The sequence below is a fragment of the Carlito syrichta genome, unplaced genomic scaffold, assembly GCF_000164805.1.
Source record: "Carlito syrichta isolate Samal-C Ts95f unplaced genomic scaffold, Tarsius_syrichta-2.0.1 Scaffold313745, whole genome shotgun sequence".
Lineage (NCBI taxonomy): Eukaryota > Metazoa > Chordata > Mammalia > Primates > Tarsiidae > Carlito > Carlito syrichta.
In genome coordinates this window covers 518,711-537,632 of record NW_007257841.1, presented here as the reverse complement: position 1 = coordinate 537,632, position 18,922 = coordinate 518,711, and the positions used below count along the sequence as shown (strand labels likewise).

Below are 18,922 nucleotides of genomic sequence, written 5' to 3'. Positions count from 1 at the left end.
TAGAGATGAGGTCTCGCCAAGTTGCCCAGGCAGGTCTCGAACCTGCGGGCTCAGACAGTCCACTCACCTCAGCCTCCCAAAGCACAGGATTACAGGCTGAGCCACTAAGCCTGCCTAATATGTTATTATTTTAATGACTTAATGAAAATGTTTAAATTCTCAGTTTTAATTAGCAATGTGGTAAATACTCATGTAAACAAAGATCTTTCATGTCTTCAAAAATTATTGATAGTTTAGGGCTCTGGAGACCAAAAAATTTGAACAGTTGGATCTAGAGTAACCCTCCTGCCATTTTTCAAGGAGTTGGCTTTTTTGAATGCAGTCTGATTGTTTTCTCATAAGATGTGAGTTACATGATTGTGGAAGTGTAACTCTGGCACCCCATCGGGAGGCATTGACGTAGGTTGTCCCTTTTGTGGGGACACCTTGTTTGATCACTTGGTTGACTTGGTAACAGACAGATTTCACAGGTTCTTTCTCATTTTGTGGTGAATAAATTATCCGTGGATAGATATTTTGAGACTTTCCTGTTCTCTATAAATGGTGTCTCTTTAAAAATACAGTTTCTAATTATTGCTGGCATATGAGAATAATGTTGATTTTTTTATCTTTTACCAGCAACTTTGCTGAACTCTTCCGTTATTTCCAATATATTTTCCATAGATTTTGTTGGGTTTCTACATAGATGGTTATTTTAGCTATAAATATAACGGCCATTTTCTTTCTTCCATCAATTTTTATTATTTTTATTATCTACTAGTCTTACTAGTATGTTCAATATAATTTGAATAGAAGTAGTTATTACAAGAATCTTTGTTTCAGATTGGGTGTTATGTTTGTTAAATGTTTATAGTAAACAACTTTTTATCAGTTTTAAAATGTTATTTTGGGGGGCACATAATCACTAAGGGTACCAGATCCTAAACCAGGGGAAGTAAGGACCAGTGAGTGACCCAAACTTCATCTGTATGTAGACAACTTATGTAACTAAAACTGACTTGAACCCCACATCTTTAAAATTAAATAAAGAAAATTTTAAAAATAAAAATAAAAGATAAAAATATTATTTTATTTTCCTTAGTTGCTCAGAATCTTTTATCTTGAATAATGTTTTGTTTTGTCAAAATTGTTTTACTTCTCTTGTGATTATTTTATTACCTACCAAATTATTTAATTTACAATTAGTAAATTCCCTAATGGAGCAACATACTCACATTTAAATGATTAACTCTGCTTGTTCAATATTTTTCATATACATTGCTAGGTAGAGTATGCTAATGTTTTATTTAGTTTTGTGTTCTTAGCTAGTAATTTTCCTTTCTTAGTCACTGAGGGTAAGGTCCCCTTGTTATTTATCATAGAAACTGTTTCTAATGCAGAGCCTGGCATTTAGCAGCCACTTAATGTAATATTGAATAAAGAACAGTTTCAGATCTCAGTCCCTGCTGTCTGTGCACTGATTGTTGCCTTCATTCTATGCCTTCATTCCTTACCATTCAAATCTGCACTAAATAAATACGCTTGGTGTAGGGAGCTCTGAGACATGATGTGAGGAGGAATTGGGATGCATCACCTGGAACCTGAAACTTTGTCTTCATACATTTAATAAATTGGATATGTAAAATTAATTATGATTTTCACTGATATATTATAGTATTCTTAATAACTATTTTGTCCTTAAAGTTTGTGTATAGGTTCTTAGAATTGTCTTAGTCAGTTGGTCTTTGCTAACCTTCAGCTATTATGGTAGAGTGTCTTGGCTAATATGTTCCTATTTTGTGTGTATGTTTTTGTTTACTTTATTAAATTTTTGTTTTTTTCCTTCTTGCTGTTGGATTATGTCCCTGGTTTGTTAAATTTATTGGCTCAAAAGTACTCCAAAATATGAAAGTACTGATAGAATGTTAACATAAATATATCATCACTCAATCACTCTGTGAGATGGAAACACAAGAGTGTGGAGCCTACAGCAGTATTTAGAAGGGACTCCTGGGGTGCTACTCATTAGTGAGGCCAGGAAGGCCTTTGCATGACTTTCAGAGGCTGTCCAGTGGCACATCTGAGAGAAATTGTGTACACTTCTCTGCATAGGCTTGGTCTTTATGGCTTGAAGCACTGCAGTTTTGAATGCTGAGCATAGGACATGGGGAATTTCCTAAGACTGAATTGTGATAAAAATGGTTTGATTTCTAAGATTTTCATTCTTTCCCAACTCTTGATTTCTTCATTCTTCAGAGAAGGAAATTGATGCTTATCATTGGGCATATTTAAAAACCACATCTAAATGCTGCAACATCATATTAGAACATACCTTCTAGAGCCAAATGCAACCAGCATGTGATTTAGAAACTGCTCACTCCTGAGTCCCAAGCTGAACTCTCAGCCTGCCAGCTCTGAAGTACATGTGCTACTTTCTGAGCATCAAAAACTCACTCAGAATCCCTGGGTTCATACTTGATCCAAATATCCAGAGTGTCTGAAAGAAGCACTTCCTGCCATTTTCAATACCATATAATTGCGTGTGGAATTTTCTATTTTAGTAAAATATAAAATAAGAGAAGAAACAGATCAGAAGTGGAATGTGACTTACGCTGAAGCTCTCATCTACTAAGCCTAATATGCACGTCTTGGTGAAAGACTGGTTTGGAGAGGCAGTAATCATAATTATATTTATTAATTTTAAAATGTTCTTAATATTGCTTTAAAATATCGTGATGAGTATTTTTCTTAAACTGAATCATTATTGCATGTGCGTGGGATCATCATGAGGTCACAGGGTGCCATAACCTGGAGTGACAGTTGCGTGTGGCCTGAGCACAGCCTTAGGTGTCATGAGGGCTGGCTTTGTAACTTAATCACTGCATGACTTAGAGCGCATTTATTGCTCAGGTCTCTCAGGGAACTGTAAACAAGCCTCCCGTGAGGTATTTGAGTAGCAAGTCACTGGTTCCTATTGGGAAGTAGTGACTGAGGTGACACGTCAGAGTCACCAGCTCCCAGGGTTCCTACTTTAGTGAGACTTCTTTGTTCTAAAGATCACTAAGTAACTCACCTCATATTGCTTATATCTCTTCCCTCCAAATTGAGGATATATAAGAACCATTGCTCCTTCCTTCCTTTGACGTAAACCTTTAAAGCGTATGACAGATGTTTTTAAACATTTGCAGAAGGATTTTTTTTCATGCTTCAGTGTTTTCCTTATCTTCTGTCATGAACTCTGTATTTGCTACTTCTGCTAGGCTGACTCTGGCGCTCTCCCAGATATATGGTTTGTAAATATTTCCTCCCATTCTTGGGTAGTCTTTTCACTTTATTGAGAGTGTCCTCTGATGCACAAATTATGTTTAATTTTGATGTTGTCCATTTTGTCCATTTTGTGCTTTTGGTGTCACATCTAGGAAGTCATTGCCTAATCTGAAATTAGGAAGTTTTATCCCCATATTTTCTTCTAAGAGACTTATAATTTTAGCTTTTATATTTAGGTCTTTCATCATTTTTAGCTATTTTTTTGTGTGTTTGATGTGAGGAATGGGATCAAATCTATTCTTTTGCATGTGGCTGTTTACTTGTCCTAGTGTCATTTGTTGAAAAGAACATTGTTTTGCTGAATGGTCTTGGCACACTTTTTGAAAAATCAAATGACCACAGATATTTGGGTTTATTTCTGGATTCTTAATACTGCTCTGAAGACCCATTTGTCTATCCTTATGTCAATACCACTCTGTCTTCATCACTGTAGCTTTGTGGTAAATTTTCAAATCAGGAAGTGTGATTTTTCCAGCTTTGTTCTTATTTTTCAAGATGGTTTTGGCTATTCTGTCCCCCTTGCAATTTCATATGAGTTTTGGATCAGCTTGTCCATTTCTATAAAAAATGCAGTTGGAGCCGGGCTCGGTGCCTCAGCCTGTAATCCCGCGCCTTTGGGAGGCTGAGGTGAGTGGATTTCCTGAGCCCGTGGGTTCAAGACCCACCTGGGCAACGAGACCTCATCTCTACAATAAATTAAAAAATCAGCCGGGCGTGGTAGTGCATGCCTGTAATTCCAGCTACTTTGAAGGCTGAGGCGGAAGGATCGCCGGAGCCCAGCAGGTCGAGGCTGCAGTGGCCAGGAGCGGCCACTGCACTCTAGTCTGGGCGACAGAGTGAGACTCCAGCTCAAACAAACAAACAAACAAACAAAAAAATGCAGTTGGAAGTTTGACTTGGACTGCATTGAATCTGTAGATCAATTTAGGGAGTATTGCCGTCTTAGCAATATTAAGTCTTCCAGTCCACGAATACAGAATAGAATGTCTTACAACTCTGTAGATTTTTAATTTTTCTCAACAATGTTTTGTAGTTTTCAGTGTGTAAGTCTTATACTCCTTTGGTTAAGCTTATTCCTAGGTGTTTTATTGTTTTTAGCGCTACTACAAATGGAATTGTTTTCATAATTTCATTTTCAGATTATTCATTGCTAGTGTTTATCATTACCATTGATTTTTGTATATTGATTTTGTGTACCTTACTGCAGTAATTTGTTTGCCCTATTACTTTTTTGGTGGGTTCTTTAAGGCTTTTTGTATTTAACATTATGTTTCCTGTAAATAGAGATAACTTTACTTCTTTTCTGCTCTGGATGCCTCTTATTTATTTTTCTTGCCTAATTTTGCAAGTTAGAACCTCTAGAACAATGTTGAGTAAGAGAGTTGAGAATGGTTGTTCTGTTGTCCTGTTTCTGGTCTTAGGGGGAAAGCTTTCAATCTTTACCATCTTCACCCACCATTAACCGAGGATATTTTGTAGGTACCTTTTATCAGGTTGAGGGAATTCCCTTCTATTCCTCATTTGTTGAATTTTTTTTTAAATCATGAAAGAGTGTTGAATTTTTTCTGTATCTTTAAAAAAAACTTTATTAATGTAGTGTGTAATGTTGATTGATACTTGTATGTATGTTGAACCAACTTTGCAATTCTAGGATAAATCCTCTTTCATCATGGCATATAATCCTTTTACTATGCTGAATCCAGATTACTAGTATTTTGTTGAGGATTTTACATCTCTATTCATAAGGGATATTGGCATATAATTTTGCTTTCCTGTTGTGTCTTTGTCTGGTTTTAGTATTCATGTAATACTGGTTTTATAAGAACAACATGAGCTGTATTTCTTCCTTTTCGAGGCATTTATGAGAATTGGTATTAATTTTTCTTTAAATATTTGATAAAATTCACCAGTGAAGCCATCTGGGTCTGGGATTTTCTTTGTGGGAAGTTATTGATTACTAACTCAAGCTCATGTTATATATCTATTCAAATGTTCTATTTCTTATTTTGTAAATGATTTTTTCCTTTTATTTTTAGTTGACGTATTTTATGTATTGTGCATATTTATGAAATACAGAGTGATGTTGCAATATACGTATGTAATGATCAAATCAGGGTAATTAGCATATCCATCACCTCAAACATAAATTATTTCTTTGTGTTGTGAACATTCAAAATCCTTTCTTATAGCATCTTGAAAATATATAATAGATCATAGTTAATTATATTCACTATAGAGTCCTTCAGAATACCAGAATTCATTCCTCCTATCAAGCTATAATTTTGTATTCATTAATCCAGCAGTCCCTAACCTTTTTGGCATCAGGGAACAGTTTTGTGGAAGACAATTTTTCATGAACGGGGGGATGGGTATGCGCATCAAACCTGGTAATATTAATCTGTATTTGTAGCTGCTCCCTAGTGCTGGCATCACTGCCCAGCTCCACCTCAGATCATTACACATTAGATTCTCATAAGGAGTGTGAAACCTAGATTCCTCACATGCATAGTTCACAATAGAGTTTGTGATCTTATGAGAATCTAATGTTGCCGCTGATCTGATAGGAGGTGGAGCTCAGACAGTAATGCAAGCGATGGGCAGCAGCTGTAAATACAGATGAAGCTTCACTTGCTTGCCCACTGCTCACCTCCTGCTATGTGGTCTGGTTCCTAACAGGCCACAGATTGGTACTAGTCCATGGCCAGGGGACAGGGGACACCTGCATTAATCAACCTTTCCTTATCCTCCTCTTTCCCCTTCCCTTCCCAGTCTCTAGTACCCACAATTCTACTCTCTACTTCCATGAGCTCAAATTTTTTTTTTTCAGCACTCACATATGAGTAAGGACATGGTATTTATCTTTCTGTGACTGACTTCAGGTATTTGCTCATTTCATTCATGCTATTTTTTTTTTACATATCATTGTTTCTAGAATTCCCTTATAACCTTCTCCCCACCTCTGTAACGTAAGCAGTAGTGTCCCCTCTTTCTTTCTTGATTTTCCTAATTTGAGTTTTCTCTCTTTTTTTCTTGCACACTCTAAGCAGAGGTTTATCTTTATTTTGATGGAATCAAGTTGATATAGAATCAACTTTTGGTTTCATTGATCTTCCCTTATTTATTATTTATTTTCTTCTGCTTGCTTTGAGTTTAGTTTACTCTTCTTTTGCGAACTTTCTAAGGTGGAAGTTTAGTTTGTTTTGAGGTCTTTTTTTTTCTAAACAGAGGCATTAGCAGCAATACATTTTTCTTTGGTTCTGCTTTTGTGGCATTCCATATGTTTTGTCTTCATTATCATTTATCTTCAAGTATTTTCCAGTTTCTTCTGTTGTTTCTCTTTTGACCCATTGGTTTTCTTGAAATATTTTGCTCAATTTTCATATATTTGTGAATTTCTCAAATTTGCTGTGGCAGATTTCCAATTTCATCTCATTGTGGCCACAGAAGATATACTTTGTGTGATTATAATAAGTCTTTTAAATCTATTGAGAGTTGTTTTATGGCCTAACATATCATCTGTTTTGGAGACTATTTATTTATATATATATATATATATTAGATGATTATTTTTCTTTTAAAGATGTGGGGTACAATTCAGGATTAGGTATACAAGTGGTCATTGTACAGGCAACATTTGGGCCTTCTTTTGGTCCCCAGTTTGCCTGGTTTGAGATCAGGTACCCTTACTGATGTTGTGCCTCCCCTCTCTCACACCCTAGCAGTATCCCACTACTGCCAATTCCTTTCCTATAGTATTATGGTAAATGTTCAGGGTTCACTTATGAGTGAGAACATGTGGTACTCTGTTCTTTGTTTCTGTTATAGACCACTGAGTATGATAGACGCTAAATCTATCCAAGTTGCTGTGAAGTCATATGTTTGTCTTTCCTTATGGCTGCATATTATTCCATTGTGTATATGTACCACATTTTTTTAATCCAGTCTGGTTCCAATGGGCAGTATAGTTGGTTCCATGTTTTTATTATTGTGAATAGTTCTGCAATAAACATGTGTGTGCAGGTATCTTTTTTGTAGAATGATTTGAGTTCCTCTGGGATTGCTGGGTCATATGGAAGGTCAATTTCTAGTTCTTTTAGAAATTGTCACACTGTTTTTATTTTAGAGAATATTTAATGTGTACTTGAGAGGAATGTGCATTCTGCTGTTATTGGGGTAAATGTTCTATAGATGTGTGTTAGATCTCTGTGTTTTTTTTGTTTGTTTGTTTTTGTGTTATGCTATCAACACTCAGCCAGGAAGTTTGTAGCTTTGCCTTAGCAGTTACTCCTACCCGAAAAGATTCCTAACATCTGTTAGAGGTGAGTTCTTAGAGCTTTTTCAGGTTTTTTCTGAGCTTGTATATGGTCCTATGCGTGTGTCTGGTTTTCTAGATTTCTAGGAAAATGCTGGAGCTTTCGGATCACCTGTGGACATCTCATTCTTCACCCTTTCCTTTGTGTCCCCTACCTAGTTCATTATTTTCCCCAGCTGGTACCTATCACCTCAGGCAGACATGATGTTAGAACATTTGACTAACACCCCTGGGAAGAAGCTGTTAGCACTGGAAGAGATTCCATGAGATTGAATAAAGGCATGTCTTTTGACTAGGTTCTTTTAGAGTACCACTAGCCATTTAAGATAATAACTTCCCTTTGGGAATGAGTTTTTCAAAGATTTCTAGCTCCAGTCTGTTCCTCAGGTATCGGGAATACATGCTGTTATTTTTCAAGGCTGTCACAGAGCTGTGGGGCAAGGGATGAGACTAAAGTAAGTTAAAATGCCACACAGTTCAGCAATATTTCTTGATTAAATGCTGCCTGCATTGCTGTAACTCTGATTAGTTTCCAGAGTACTGAAAAAGTTGATTATGACAAATTCTGTTGAGTTTTTTTGTAGGAGTGAATGTTTGGTGGTCATTACTCCACCGTTTTCACTGGTATTACCATCATCGATTTTTTTAATGGAAGGTCAGAGATTGACATTCTGGGATGTGCATAATGTGAGGGGGCCATTATAAAAGATCTCTAACAATGATACTGGAACATTTCATTTTAGTTGGTCAAGAGCTAACATCTTTATGTCTGCTGTTGTTTAGCTTAGGTAAAATATAATAATTCAGTGAAATGAGCAGCTAAATCATTTTTCATTATTTATTTCAGGGACTTAACATAAAATTGCTTTTGAATTTATGTAAATTCTGTGGTTGAGAAGAAAGAATTGGAAGAAACTCTTTGAGGTTTTTTTGAATAGTTAGAGGTCAGTGCCTTGAATAGTATTGCAAAAACGTATTTCTATTATATGATATTAAAATAATGCATGCTTTCTTATTGTTTATATTTTCAGGGTACCTTCGATGATTACTTGGAGTTATTCCTGCAGTTTGGTTATGTGAGCCTTTTCTCCTGTGTTTACCCATTAGCAGCTGCCTTTGCAGTGTTAAATAACTTCACTGAAGTCAATTCAGATGCCTTAAAAATGTGCAGAGTCTTCAAACGTCCCTTCTCAGAACCTTCAGCCAATATTGGTGTATGGCAGGTAGTTATTTAAGAAAAAACTATTCCCTTAGAAAATAAAAAAATGAGGTGTTGTGACCAAAAGAAACCCCCAAAACCAAAAAACCCCCCAAAACCCAACCAAACAAAAAACAAGCCCTAAAGAGAGATTTAGGAAAACTGAATTTTTGTCTTTGATTTGCTACAAACTAGCTATGTGACCTTAGACAGTCATCAGCTTTCTCTGGCTTCACTTTTCTTGTTCTTAAAGTTGGGGGTAAGGGAGGTAAAAATATAATTTGTAAGAACCCCTTTCAGATGGAAAGCTTCAACAGTTTTCTGGGAACCCGTCTCAGAGGAAGCCTGGTGGAGGAAAGGGGACAAGGAAACAAGGAGACTCTTCACTTTACACTTAGAATTTTTAATTTTTAAACTTTGTGAATATAATAATTAAAAGTAAATAAATAGAACTTTTGAGCTATTTAAAGATAAGAAAGTCTTGAATAAATTGTAAAGAAAAATATGAAAAAAAATTAGATTTCACAAAGGATTCCTAAATTATTAGATGGCAGAAATTCTCCATGGGACAAGATACATTTATTAAATTTGGATTCAATCATCTTTTGGTTTGCATCTTTTAAAATTTATCTTTCTAATGTAATTGTGGGGTTTTTAAAAAAATCAATGATTATTAAGTAGTGATCACTAAGTGCTTTATATAAAAGGGGAAAAAAAAGCAACAGTCAAAACTTTTCTACATCCATCCTCAGTAGAATGCACCAAAGTCTCCTTCATGAGATCCTGGGTCAGAGTCTAATTTAGCAGGTCTCAGTGGGGCCTAGCATCTGTGTTTTTCTAAATTTTTACAAATGATTTGATAAATGCTGCTGGGAAGGGATCACTGTTCGTAAGTGGTGCCTCAGTTGTACAGCTAATTATAGCTAAACCAGATGTGGTATATGAGTTGTCAAAGTAAAAGAATGGTTTCACAACATAAATTATGTTTGAATTCTTACCTGTTTTTGAATATGAAACATTTTCTCTAGTGGCCCTCCTTTAGATTTCCCTTAGATATGAGTAACTTTACAGTATTCCAAATTCAGGTCCCTGGCTGCCTCCAATTAGGAAGGTAGAACATACTGCTTTGGGATATTCAAGCCAAAAGTATCTAAAATACCTTCTAACAGTATGGCTTTTTTCAGCTAAAAAAAAATCATAACATGACAGAGAAAAAAGTTTAAAATGTACTTGGAATGTTTAGAACTACGGTAAGACTTTTTCCTTGATTTTTGAGATAATATGAAAAAGGATGAGACATTCCAGTTTTACATTTCACATTCTTTTTTCTTATAGTTGGCTTTTGAAACAATGAGTGTTATATCTGTGGTCACTAACTGTGCTCTGATTGGAATGTCACCACAAGTGAATGCAGTCTTCCCAGAATCAAAAACGAACCTCATTTTGATTGTAGTAGCAGTGGAGGTAAGTGAAACTTTAAACCTCTTTTAAGCAGAATCCATATCAGATGCCTCTGTTATTCTAAAGCAGTGCTGTTTCTGGCTGTCCTTGATTGACAGTTTAGCAATGTGTTTTTACTAGTGAGTAAGCAAAACAGTTCAAGTAATAGAAAACATGAAAATTCAGGCACTCATGGTCATTGACCAAGTATGAAAAAATGGTCACCATGAGACAAATAGGAAGTGACTTTCCCCACCATTGTACTGGCCTGTCCAGTAAGTAGATAAATCCTGGCCTGTCCAGTAAGTAGATAAATCCTATTTGAAATAGGATTCTATAAATTTAATATGTATTTTTAGTCCATTCTGGGGAAATGACACTTCTACCTTCTAAGTAAATCCTAAGAAATGCTATTTGATGATTTAAGTCTCATTTGCTGCAGGTATAGAGTTTATTGTAAAACTCTCAAACTCCAAACTATAATTTGTAGAAAGACGCATAATTTCACATATAAAGTACAAGAAGTCTGTCTGTGCTCTTTTTTAGGTTTCTCTTTTATCATATTTCAGAATATGAATTCCTGTAACATCTTGAAAATTAGGCACTAACCAAATGTAAATGGAATAATTTGTGGGAATTTTTTGTTGCTTGTGGTTATCATTGTCAAGAATGTTGTGACCACCTTTCATTTTTAGATACTGTAAAAGTAGAGCAGCTGTGGAACTTTATTAAAGTAGAATTTTGCAGGATCATGGAGTGGTGGTTCATACGCCTGAGGCCTTAGGACTCAGGGCCAACCAGAAGAAATGTAATCATGAACTTGCACATTTCCAGTGTTAGCTAAAGAAATATATTCTGCCTTGCTCTTTTTGTTCTTTTATCATGTTTGATAGGAATCTGCGTTTGTGATAGATGCTATATGTAGAATATATATTTTGGAGAATGATTTTAGACAGCAGTGAGTAGGAGGGGAGAGAGAATGGCCCTGACAGATAAAAGTAGGTCTGTTTTGAATTTTGTGAGTTGAATAGGATTTTGGAGAGCTATTTGCATGGCTAATTTATTACCTGTTGAAGTGAGAGAACAAGACAGAATTACCTTAGATATGGAGAGACCAGCTGGGTGGGTTTCTAGTGTGCCTTCTTGATTTAGAATATGGCCCTTAACTTTGCATATCTAGAAACTTGTCATTGCTGGTGTGTCCAGAGTTAATTAGGCTTTTGGGACTGACTTATATTTGAAACTGAGACTCACAAGAGACTGACTGGAGTACCAGGTAGCTAATTTACAACAAGAAGTTATTTTTCCAATTACCATAATAGTTGATGTTAAAGTAAAGGTGGAATTGGTTATTAGAAGATTTCGCATAAGAACAAAGAGAGGGTAATCATCCAGAGAGACACAGAAAACTTGAAAATTATCCCTATTCTGACATAGAGCAGAGCTCTGTCAAGAGCCAGATCTTGGTGTCTATCACCAGCGTCTGAGCAATGCTTCTACATATAGTGTCCACCTACAAGGTGAAGGGGGATGCTTGTTACCATTTAGTTGAGAGAGGAGGCCAGGCTCCCTACTTAGCCTTCTCCTGTGGGATTAGGCCCCTTGTTATCACTTGGTAAAAGCCTAAGTCTAGGCTTCTTCTAGGCATTTGTAGACATCCATGGGAGATCAGGTCACAGTGTTTTCTGTGGTACTTGGCTGGAGTAGAATAATTATCGTCTAAAAGTCTGTTTCTTACTAGGTATCCCCATTCCTGGTCTTTTGGCTAGAGAGCACAGCTTTTCTTGGATTTTTTTTTTGGTCTGTGCTTGCTGGCATTTCTGAGTTGCCAGCTTCCATAGCCCTCAGTCTAGGATTTATGAGGCCAAAGAGAAATCCAGGGAACTCATTGTCATGTTTTCTGGGTTCTTGAGTCCCTAGACAGTCTACCTTTTTCTTTCTACTTTTCGGAATCTTCTTATATTTGTTTTACAAATAATGCCCCTGGTTTATAGTTGTACTTAATAGGAGTGATATTGAAAAGTACTTCTTCATCTTTCCGGAAATGGAAGTCCTCGCTTTCTTGTTTATTCACTTTATCCCCTACCCACCTTAGGGCCTTTGCACACACGAAGTCTCTTCTTTGTGCCTGGCTAACACACTTTTATTCCTTAAGTCTCAGCTCAGCTATCACGGGACTCCCAGGTCTTACTGATTTCATCTCAACTAGGTCTGTTAGTCTCCCTTTAAGCTTTGTAGTCGTCTCCTTCATGACATTTATTCTGCTTATAAGCCATGCATTTACTTGTGGTTTTATTTCTTTAACACCTGTTTCTCCTGTACACTGTCAGCTTCATGAGGGCAGGATGATGTCTACTTTTCCATCTCAGTAAATAAGCCTGCTCCCTAGAGTGATGACTAAAACATGGTAGGTATGCAGTTTAGTGTTTTGATGAGTGCTAAACTAATAAATTAAGCAATTAAAAAAGAAAATAGACGTTTGTCTTATTTAAAGAGGAAAATGGATGTTTCTCCTTTTTAATGTATTTATATCCGGTATTAATTATATGACTAATTATTGGTTATAACATTTCTAAGTTCTCCTTATGGGGCTTAAAGTGGCAAGTGCTTATCTTTTTAACTCCTTAGTTAAATTATGCCCAGTCAATATTGAGAGCTGCTATATATATAATACTGAATATGGTGCTAAGGAAAAGCAAAGCCGTTTTTCAGTTTTGTCCTCAAGAATTCTGCTTTTTTTTTTGAGTTGGAGTCTCACTCTGTCGCCCAGACTGGAGTGCAGTGGCCGCTCCCAGCCACTGCAGCCTCGACCTGCTGGGCTCCCATGATCCTTCCGCCTCAGCCTTCCAAGTAGTCAGAACTACAGGCGCACACTACCACGCCCGGCTAATTTTTGATTTATCGTAGAGATGAGGTCTCGCCAAGTTGCCCGGGGGGGTCTTGAACCCGCGAGCTCAGGCAATCTATTCACCTTAGCCTCCCAAAGTGCTGGGATTACAGGCTGAGCCACCAAGCCCGGGAAGAGTTCTGCTTTTTAATGTGGTGAGATGTGCACATTTTACGAACACATCCACATACATATATAAATACATGTACTAGAGATGTAACTAGGTAGTATAAATAATATGCCAAGTGAATAATCTGTATTAAGGCTGGAGAAGGAGATATTCATTAATTTCATCTAAAGGCATCATATTCTTCACTAGTGATCTCTATCTTTTTTTGTGAGTTCTGGGCCTCTATAGCATTTTTTGAATGGGCTGGATGTAGATTAATTCTGATTTTTCCAGAACGGTTGAAAGGTCGTTTTTTCTATGTTGTTAGAGACTTCCCATTTGAATTTTGACCCTTGTAATCTACTCCTGGATATAAGTTAGAGGTACCTATCAATATGAAGGGGGAGACAGAAGTACAGCCATGAGCTGATTTAAAGTCAGTCATAACATAGAGGAAAGGTATTTTTTTACCCTAAAATTAATTCAGTAGGCAAAAATGCCAGCAACATTTTAGGCAATTTCATTACTTCCTAAACTTATACTTCTCAACAAAAACTAAATAAAAAACTCGGACAAACAAACAAACTTCCTAAACTTATACCTCTAAACAAAAACTAAATAAAAAACTCAGACAAACAAACAAACAATTTACTTTGGTTACCAAAGCCAGATCCTTAGAAGAGTGATTATACATGATGTGTATTTTTGTTGTTATTTTTAAATGGGAGATAACTGATGTTATCAATATTTGCTAATATGGAGATCCCCTACAGTAAGTTGTAGGGTGAGGGGTGTGAGGAGATTATAACTAAATGTGTTATGTTCTTTCATTTGCATTTTAAAATCTTAGTAAAATGTATATAACATAAAATGTATGATTTTAGCCATTTTTGAGTGTACAGTTCTGGATATTAAGCATATTTACATTGTTGTACAACATCGCTACCATCCATATCCAAAACTTTCCTTTCTAAACTGATATTCATCTTGATGAAAAAAGCAATTTAAGATGTTAAATTTTTTTCTCCAAGTTAATTAACATCTAAATGCATTTATGTTTTATGTGGTTAGAATTTGTTAACCAAAAAAACACAACTTAGAAAATGTAATGATTTTATGAAGTTGTTATTCAGTGCTAGTGTTCTTATAATTTAAAATGGAATGAATTAATAGTTTCAGTAGCTTTTCTGGCTCACATTCCAAAGCCAGATAACTTCAGTTTTTTAACATAGACTTTTGGTTCTTTAGTTTTGTTTTTTTTTAAGCTTTATTTAGCGCAGCTCAAAATTGAGTCAAGGCAAAATAATGATTATGGTATGATAAGAATGGTGTCTCATCACAACTTTTGTGTATTTACTGCCATCTAGTGTTTGAACACCACTTTTATCTGTAAAATAGTTAAAGATTTTATTATAGACGAAATAAGAGAGTAGACTACCAATGTATTAGATGAAAACATACAAAAATGCCATTTTGTAGTTTTGTGTGTGTCATAAAGTTAATTCCACAAGATTAAGTCAACATCCAAACAATTTTCCTTAAGCAATTATCATCCTTACTTGTGAGACAAATTTAGTTCACTTTTTAATGTAATTTCAAGCAAAGAATCACTACTTTACATGCAGAATTACAGAAAAATCTCCAATTCCTAAAAAAATTAATGCCTGAAATTCTCTAAATATCAAATATTAGATAATATTTCATTTTAGTATTAAATAAATTTACAGCTTTTTAAATTCTAAACTTTGCAAGATGTACTAGGTCACAGATGGATTTCAATGGAACAGCCTCTCCAACATAACTGAATTGATTTTGTTTGTGTTACTGTTTGCTGTTTATATGTTAATCTCCCATTCTTTTGTGCCTTCTTCCATCCATGACATGACTCCATTTTCTTCCTTCTTCTAATCTTGTTCCCTCACCTCAGTCCAGCCCTCTTTCCCTCCCATCCATCCCTCATCAGGGCCTGATGATTCTAACTTTGAGTATTGTTTCGTCTCTCTCTTTGTCATGGGGTTTATTTTCTCACCATTTCTTGTCTGGACTTTTTTTTTTTTTTTAACAGCTGTGTTGAGTATAATACATATAACATAACATTCACTCATTTAAAACTCTCAATTCAAACTTTTACAGAAATTCTCATTAGTCTTCTGGCTTTCCTTCCTTTGCCCCATGCTCTCTTTAATGCTTGATTGGTTATTCCTAAGTGAAACTCTTGTCATATTTCCTCTTCTGTGGCCCTCACACAGATATCTATATTTTACGGAAGAAATGCTGAAGTTGAATGCTAGATTATTGACAGTCTCCTTCCCCTTCAACTCTTCTGGTTCCTGTTCATCCTTGGACATCCCAGGGCCCTTTGTGAAAGTCACTGTTAAGTGACTAAAATGGACAATCACATGTCTCTGCTACCGGACTGAGCTTCCTGAGAGCATGGGCAAGGACTGGCACATGATGAAGATTCAGTAACTGAGATGTGTTCATAGAATTACTTTAACTCTTTGTTTTCAAGTGGTTAAGCAACAACTTGTTAAGTGTTTGTTAATGAATTAATGAATAATATGTAGGTTTTTCTTTCAGTGAACATATAGTTAATGCAATTATCTAAGAATTAATTTCAAATTTATTGAAGACTTTGATACTGTATGTTTGAGAAATTTATTAAGAAATCTTTAGGTAAAATATTAGAATTATATAATTTATATAAAAAGGTGAACTACATTAAACAGTATGGCAAAGTTGGTTAAGAACATGGGTTCTGAATTCAGACCCTGGCTACACCATTGACTAGCTCTGTGTCTTTGAATGAGTTCAGGACCCATTTCTACAATTGTTAGGAGGATTAAATTAATAAATGCCTACAGCATGTTTACTACAGTACCTGGCAATATTTGTTAGCTATTATTGCCATTGTTTCTTCAAAAAAATTCTGTTCTCATAAAGTTCTTTTCATCTTATTGAAGGCTTTGATTAAACTCTGAGAATTCAGTTTAAAAACTTAACCTAAGGACCAGGCTTGGTGGCTCAGCTTATAATCCCAGCACTTTGAGAGGCCAAGGCAGGTGGATAGTATCAGGCTGTGGGTTCAAGACCAGCCCGGGCAACTTGGCGAAACCTCGTCTCCACAATAAATAAAAAATTAGCCAGACATGGTAGCACATGCCTGTAACTCCAGCTACTTGGAAGGCTGAGGCAGAAGGATTGCCTGAGCCCAGCAGATCAACGTTGGGGTGGCCGTGAGTGTGCTACTGCACTTATTCTTCTGGTCACCACGTCCCATTGGTGAGTATGTGCTGCAGTGATTTCTGACTTTTGGATTGGGGTACTTTTGACTGCAATTTTGGAGCATCTTATTTTTCTTCCTCCTTTTGTTTTCCTTTATTCCTGTGATAATCTTGATTACTAGTCTTTCTGTGAGCTGTCCTCTTTGGTTTTTATCCAAATGAAACATCGCTTTGTGTTTTCCTTGACTCTTCAGGAGAGTCAAGGCAAATTCTTTCATTGAATACATACTTATTGTGCTTAAAATATGGCAGGCATTACTAAGACACAGCCCTGGCTTTAAGAAATGCTCACAGACAACTATCCAAGAGATAAATTCCAGTGTAGCAGCAGACCTTTATTCTAACCTCCTTCCCCAGTAACCCAGCTTTCTCCATTCCTTCTTGATGATGCCCTGACAGGTATAGGCTCTTCTAGCCCACTGGGTGGGATTTGGATGGGGGCAATGGGGTAGATGTCTACTCACTGCGTTAACTGCTCACCAAGAGGTATTTTGTTCCCAAGTCTGTTTATAGGTGGTATTCTTGTTACTGTAATTGGCATAATTTAATTAAATGGAATGAAAACTGATGAAAATTGTATACTAAAATGGAGAGCTATCATTTCTGTGAAAACCTTTGGAAAGACTCCATAAAGACAAGTTGCTATCAGATTGAATACAGATATGACAATTATAAAAGATTGGGGGAAAATCATAACAATATGGACAGCTTCCAGATTTTGTTTTCACATTGCCTCACAAGTGTCTTTAAGTTTTCACTCTTCTTTAAAGAACACAAACCTGGGTGTCTTAGACATTGTCTTATGGGTGTCGCTTAGGTACAGTAGACAGTGAGACACTCCATCACTGGATCCACTCAAAGAGAAGGCCTTGACCTTATCACAGAAGATCTGAAAATAAATGTACTGAACATTTAAGTCCTTGCTTAAACAAAACAGTAAATATATGCATTTTATATGAATCCTCATTTTAGCTAAATTTTTTGATTAACTGGGGAATTTTTAGTCCCATCTACATGGGTTACTTGTGTACTGAGTTTAAGTTTGTCAATTAATGGGAAATGTTTGTTTTGTTGAAAAATCCAGTACCCTCAGAAGTGATGGATAATACATAATCTGGTTGACTATGACTTTGTTGTCATCCACTTTTTTTGCGAATTACTTTGCATTATTTTATTTATTTATTTGTTTATTTATTTATTTAGAGTTGGAGTGTCACTCTGTTGCCCAGGCTGCAATGCAGTGGTATGCTCAAGTCCAGTGCAGCCTCGACCTGCTGGACTCAGGCAATCTTGCTGCTTCAGCCTTCCAAGTAGCTGGAACTATAGACCTGCACCACAATACACAGCTAATTTTTTATTTATTGTAAGAGACGAGGTCTCGCTGAGTTGCCCAGGTTGGTCTCGAATCCCTGGGCTCAGACAATCCTCTCGCCTCAGCTTCCCAAAGTGCTGGGATTACAGACTTGAGCCACTGTGCCCAGCTACTTTGCATTTTTAAAAGCCTTACAATGACTAACCTAACCTGTTTCTTGCCCTAAAAAGCTTAGGAAAAGATAAGTCTCATACTTCTGAAAGAGATCATTTTACATTCAGAATAAAGTTGTTTTCAGAAAAGAGTTGTACAGGAGGTAAGAATGAGAACATTAAACACTACTCTACACTTTTAAGCCATAATTTCAAAGTCTGGTGGCATTATTTTCTTTAAAGTGAAATCACACAATATCATATGTATTAATGTTCAAATAGCCACATATTTGACTCCATATATCCACAAACAAGTAATATGATTTGTGATATTCATCTTTGAAGACTGTTCCTCTGGTCTCCTCTCATTCAGTGCTTTCAAGACCTTCTGCCAACTACCTGCACCCTGTGATATTTGCTGCGTCCCAGCCTATGCTCCCCACTGTCAGCCACAGACCTGCTGGATGCATCGCTTCCTCTTGGACTTGCCTGCTCACCTCATTCTCACATGGCAGTGAACTTTTTCCTCATATGCCAAACCTGCCCCCTTTCTCTGACTTTTTATTTTATTCCTTTGGGGAATGGGGAGATAAGAAAGCGTTTTTGGTTTTGATGTTTTTTTCCCCAGTGTGGAAAGCAATTTTTGCTTTAGAAAATTGAAAGTCGACTTGAAGCACATAAGCTCCTGCTGCTTGTAATACCAAGTGGCGTGTTGAGTGTACTCCAATCTAGGGAGTACATTTGAGGAGGCTCTGTGGGACAGAGATCCCTGGGAAGAAGAGTGGGATTTGGGGGCAACTCTGGCTGCAAAAGGGAGCAGTAGGGGTGAAATCCCAGACTGGGTTTTCTTTTTTTTTTTTGAGTTGGAGTCTCACTCTGTCGCCCAGACTGGAGTGCAGTGGCCACTCCTGGCCACTGCAGC

General features: G+C 36.5%; 1 protein-coding gene across 1 annotated transcript in view; it reads left to right on the top strand.

The window, feature by feature from the left end:
* The window catches only part of ANO10 (anoctamin 10), a 222,129-nt gene that overhangs the window by 53,376 nt on the left and 149,831 nt on the right, over positions 1-18,922 (top strand). The window contains exons 10-11 of the mRNA XM_021718822.1: positions 8,650-8,841; positions 10,152-10,280. Coding sequence (XP_021574497.1) covers positions 8,650-8,841; positions 10,152-10,280 — 321 coding nt within the window. The remainder of the gene's footprint in view (positions 1-8,649; positions 8,842-10,151; positions 10,281-18,922) is intronic.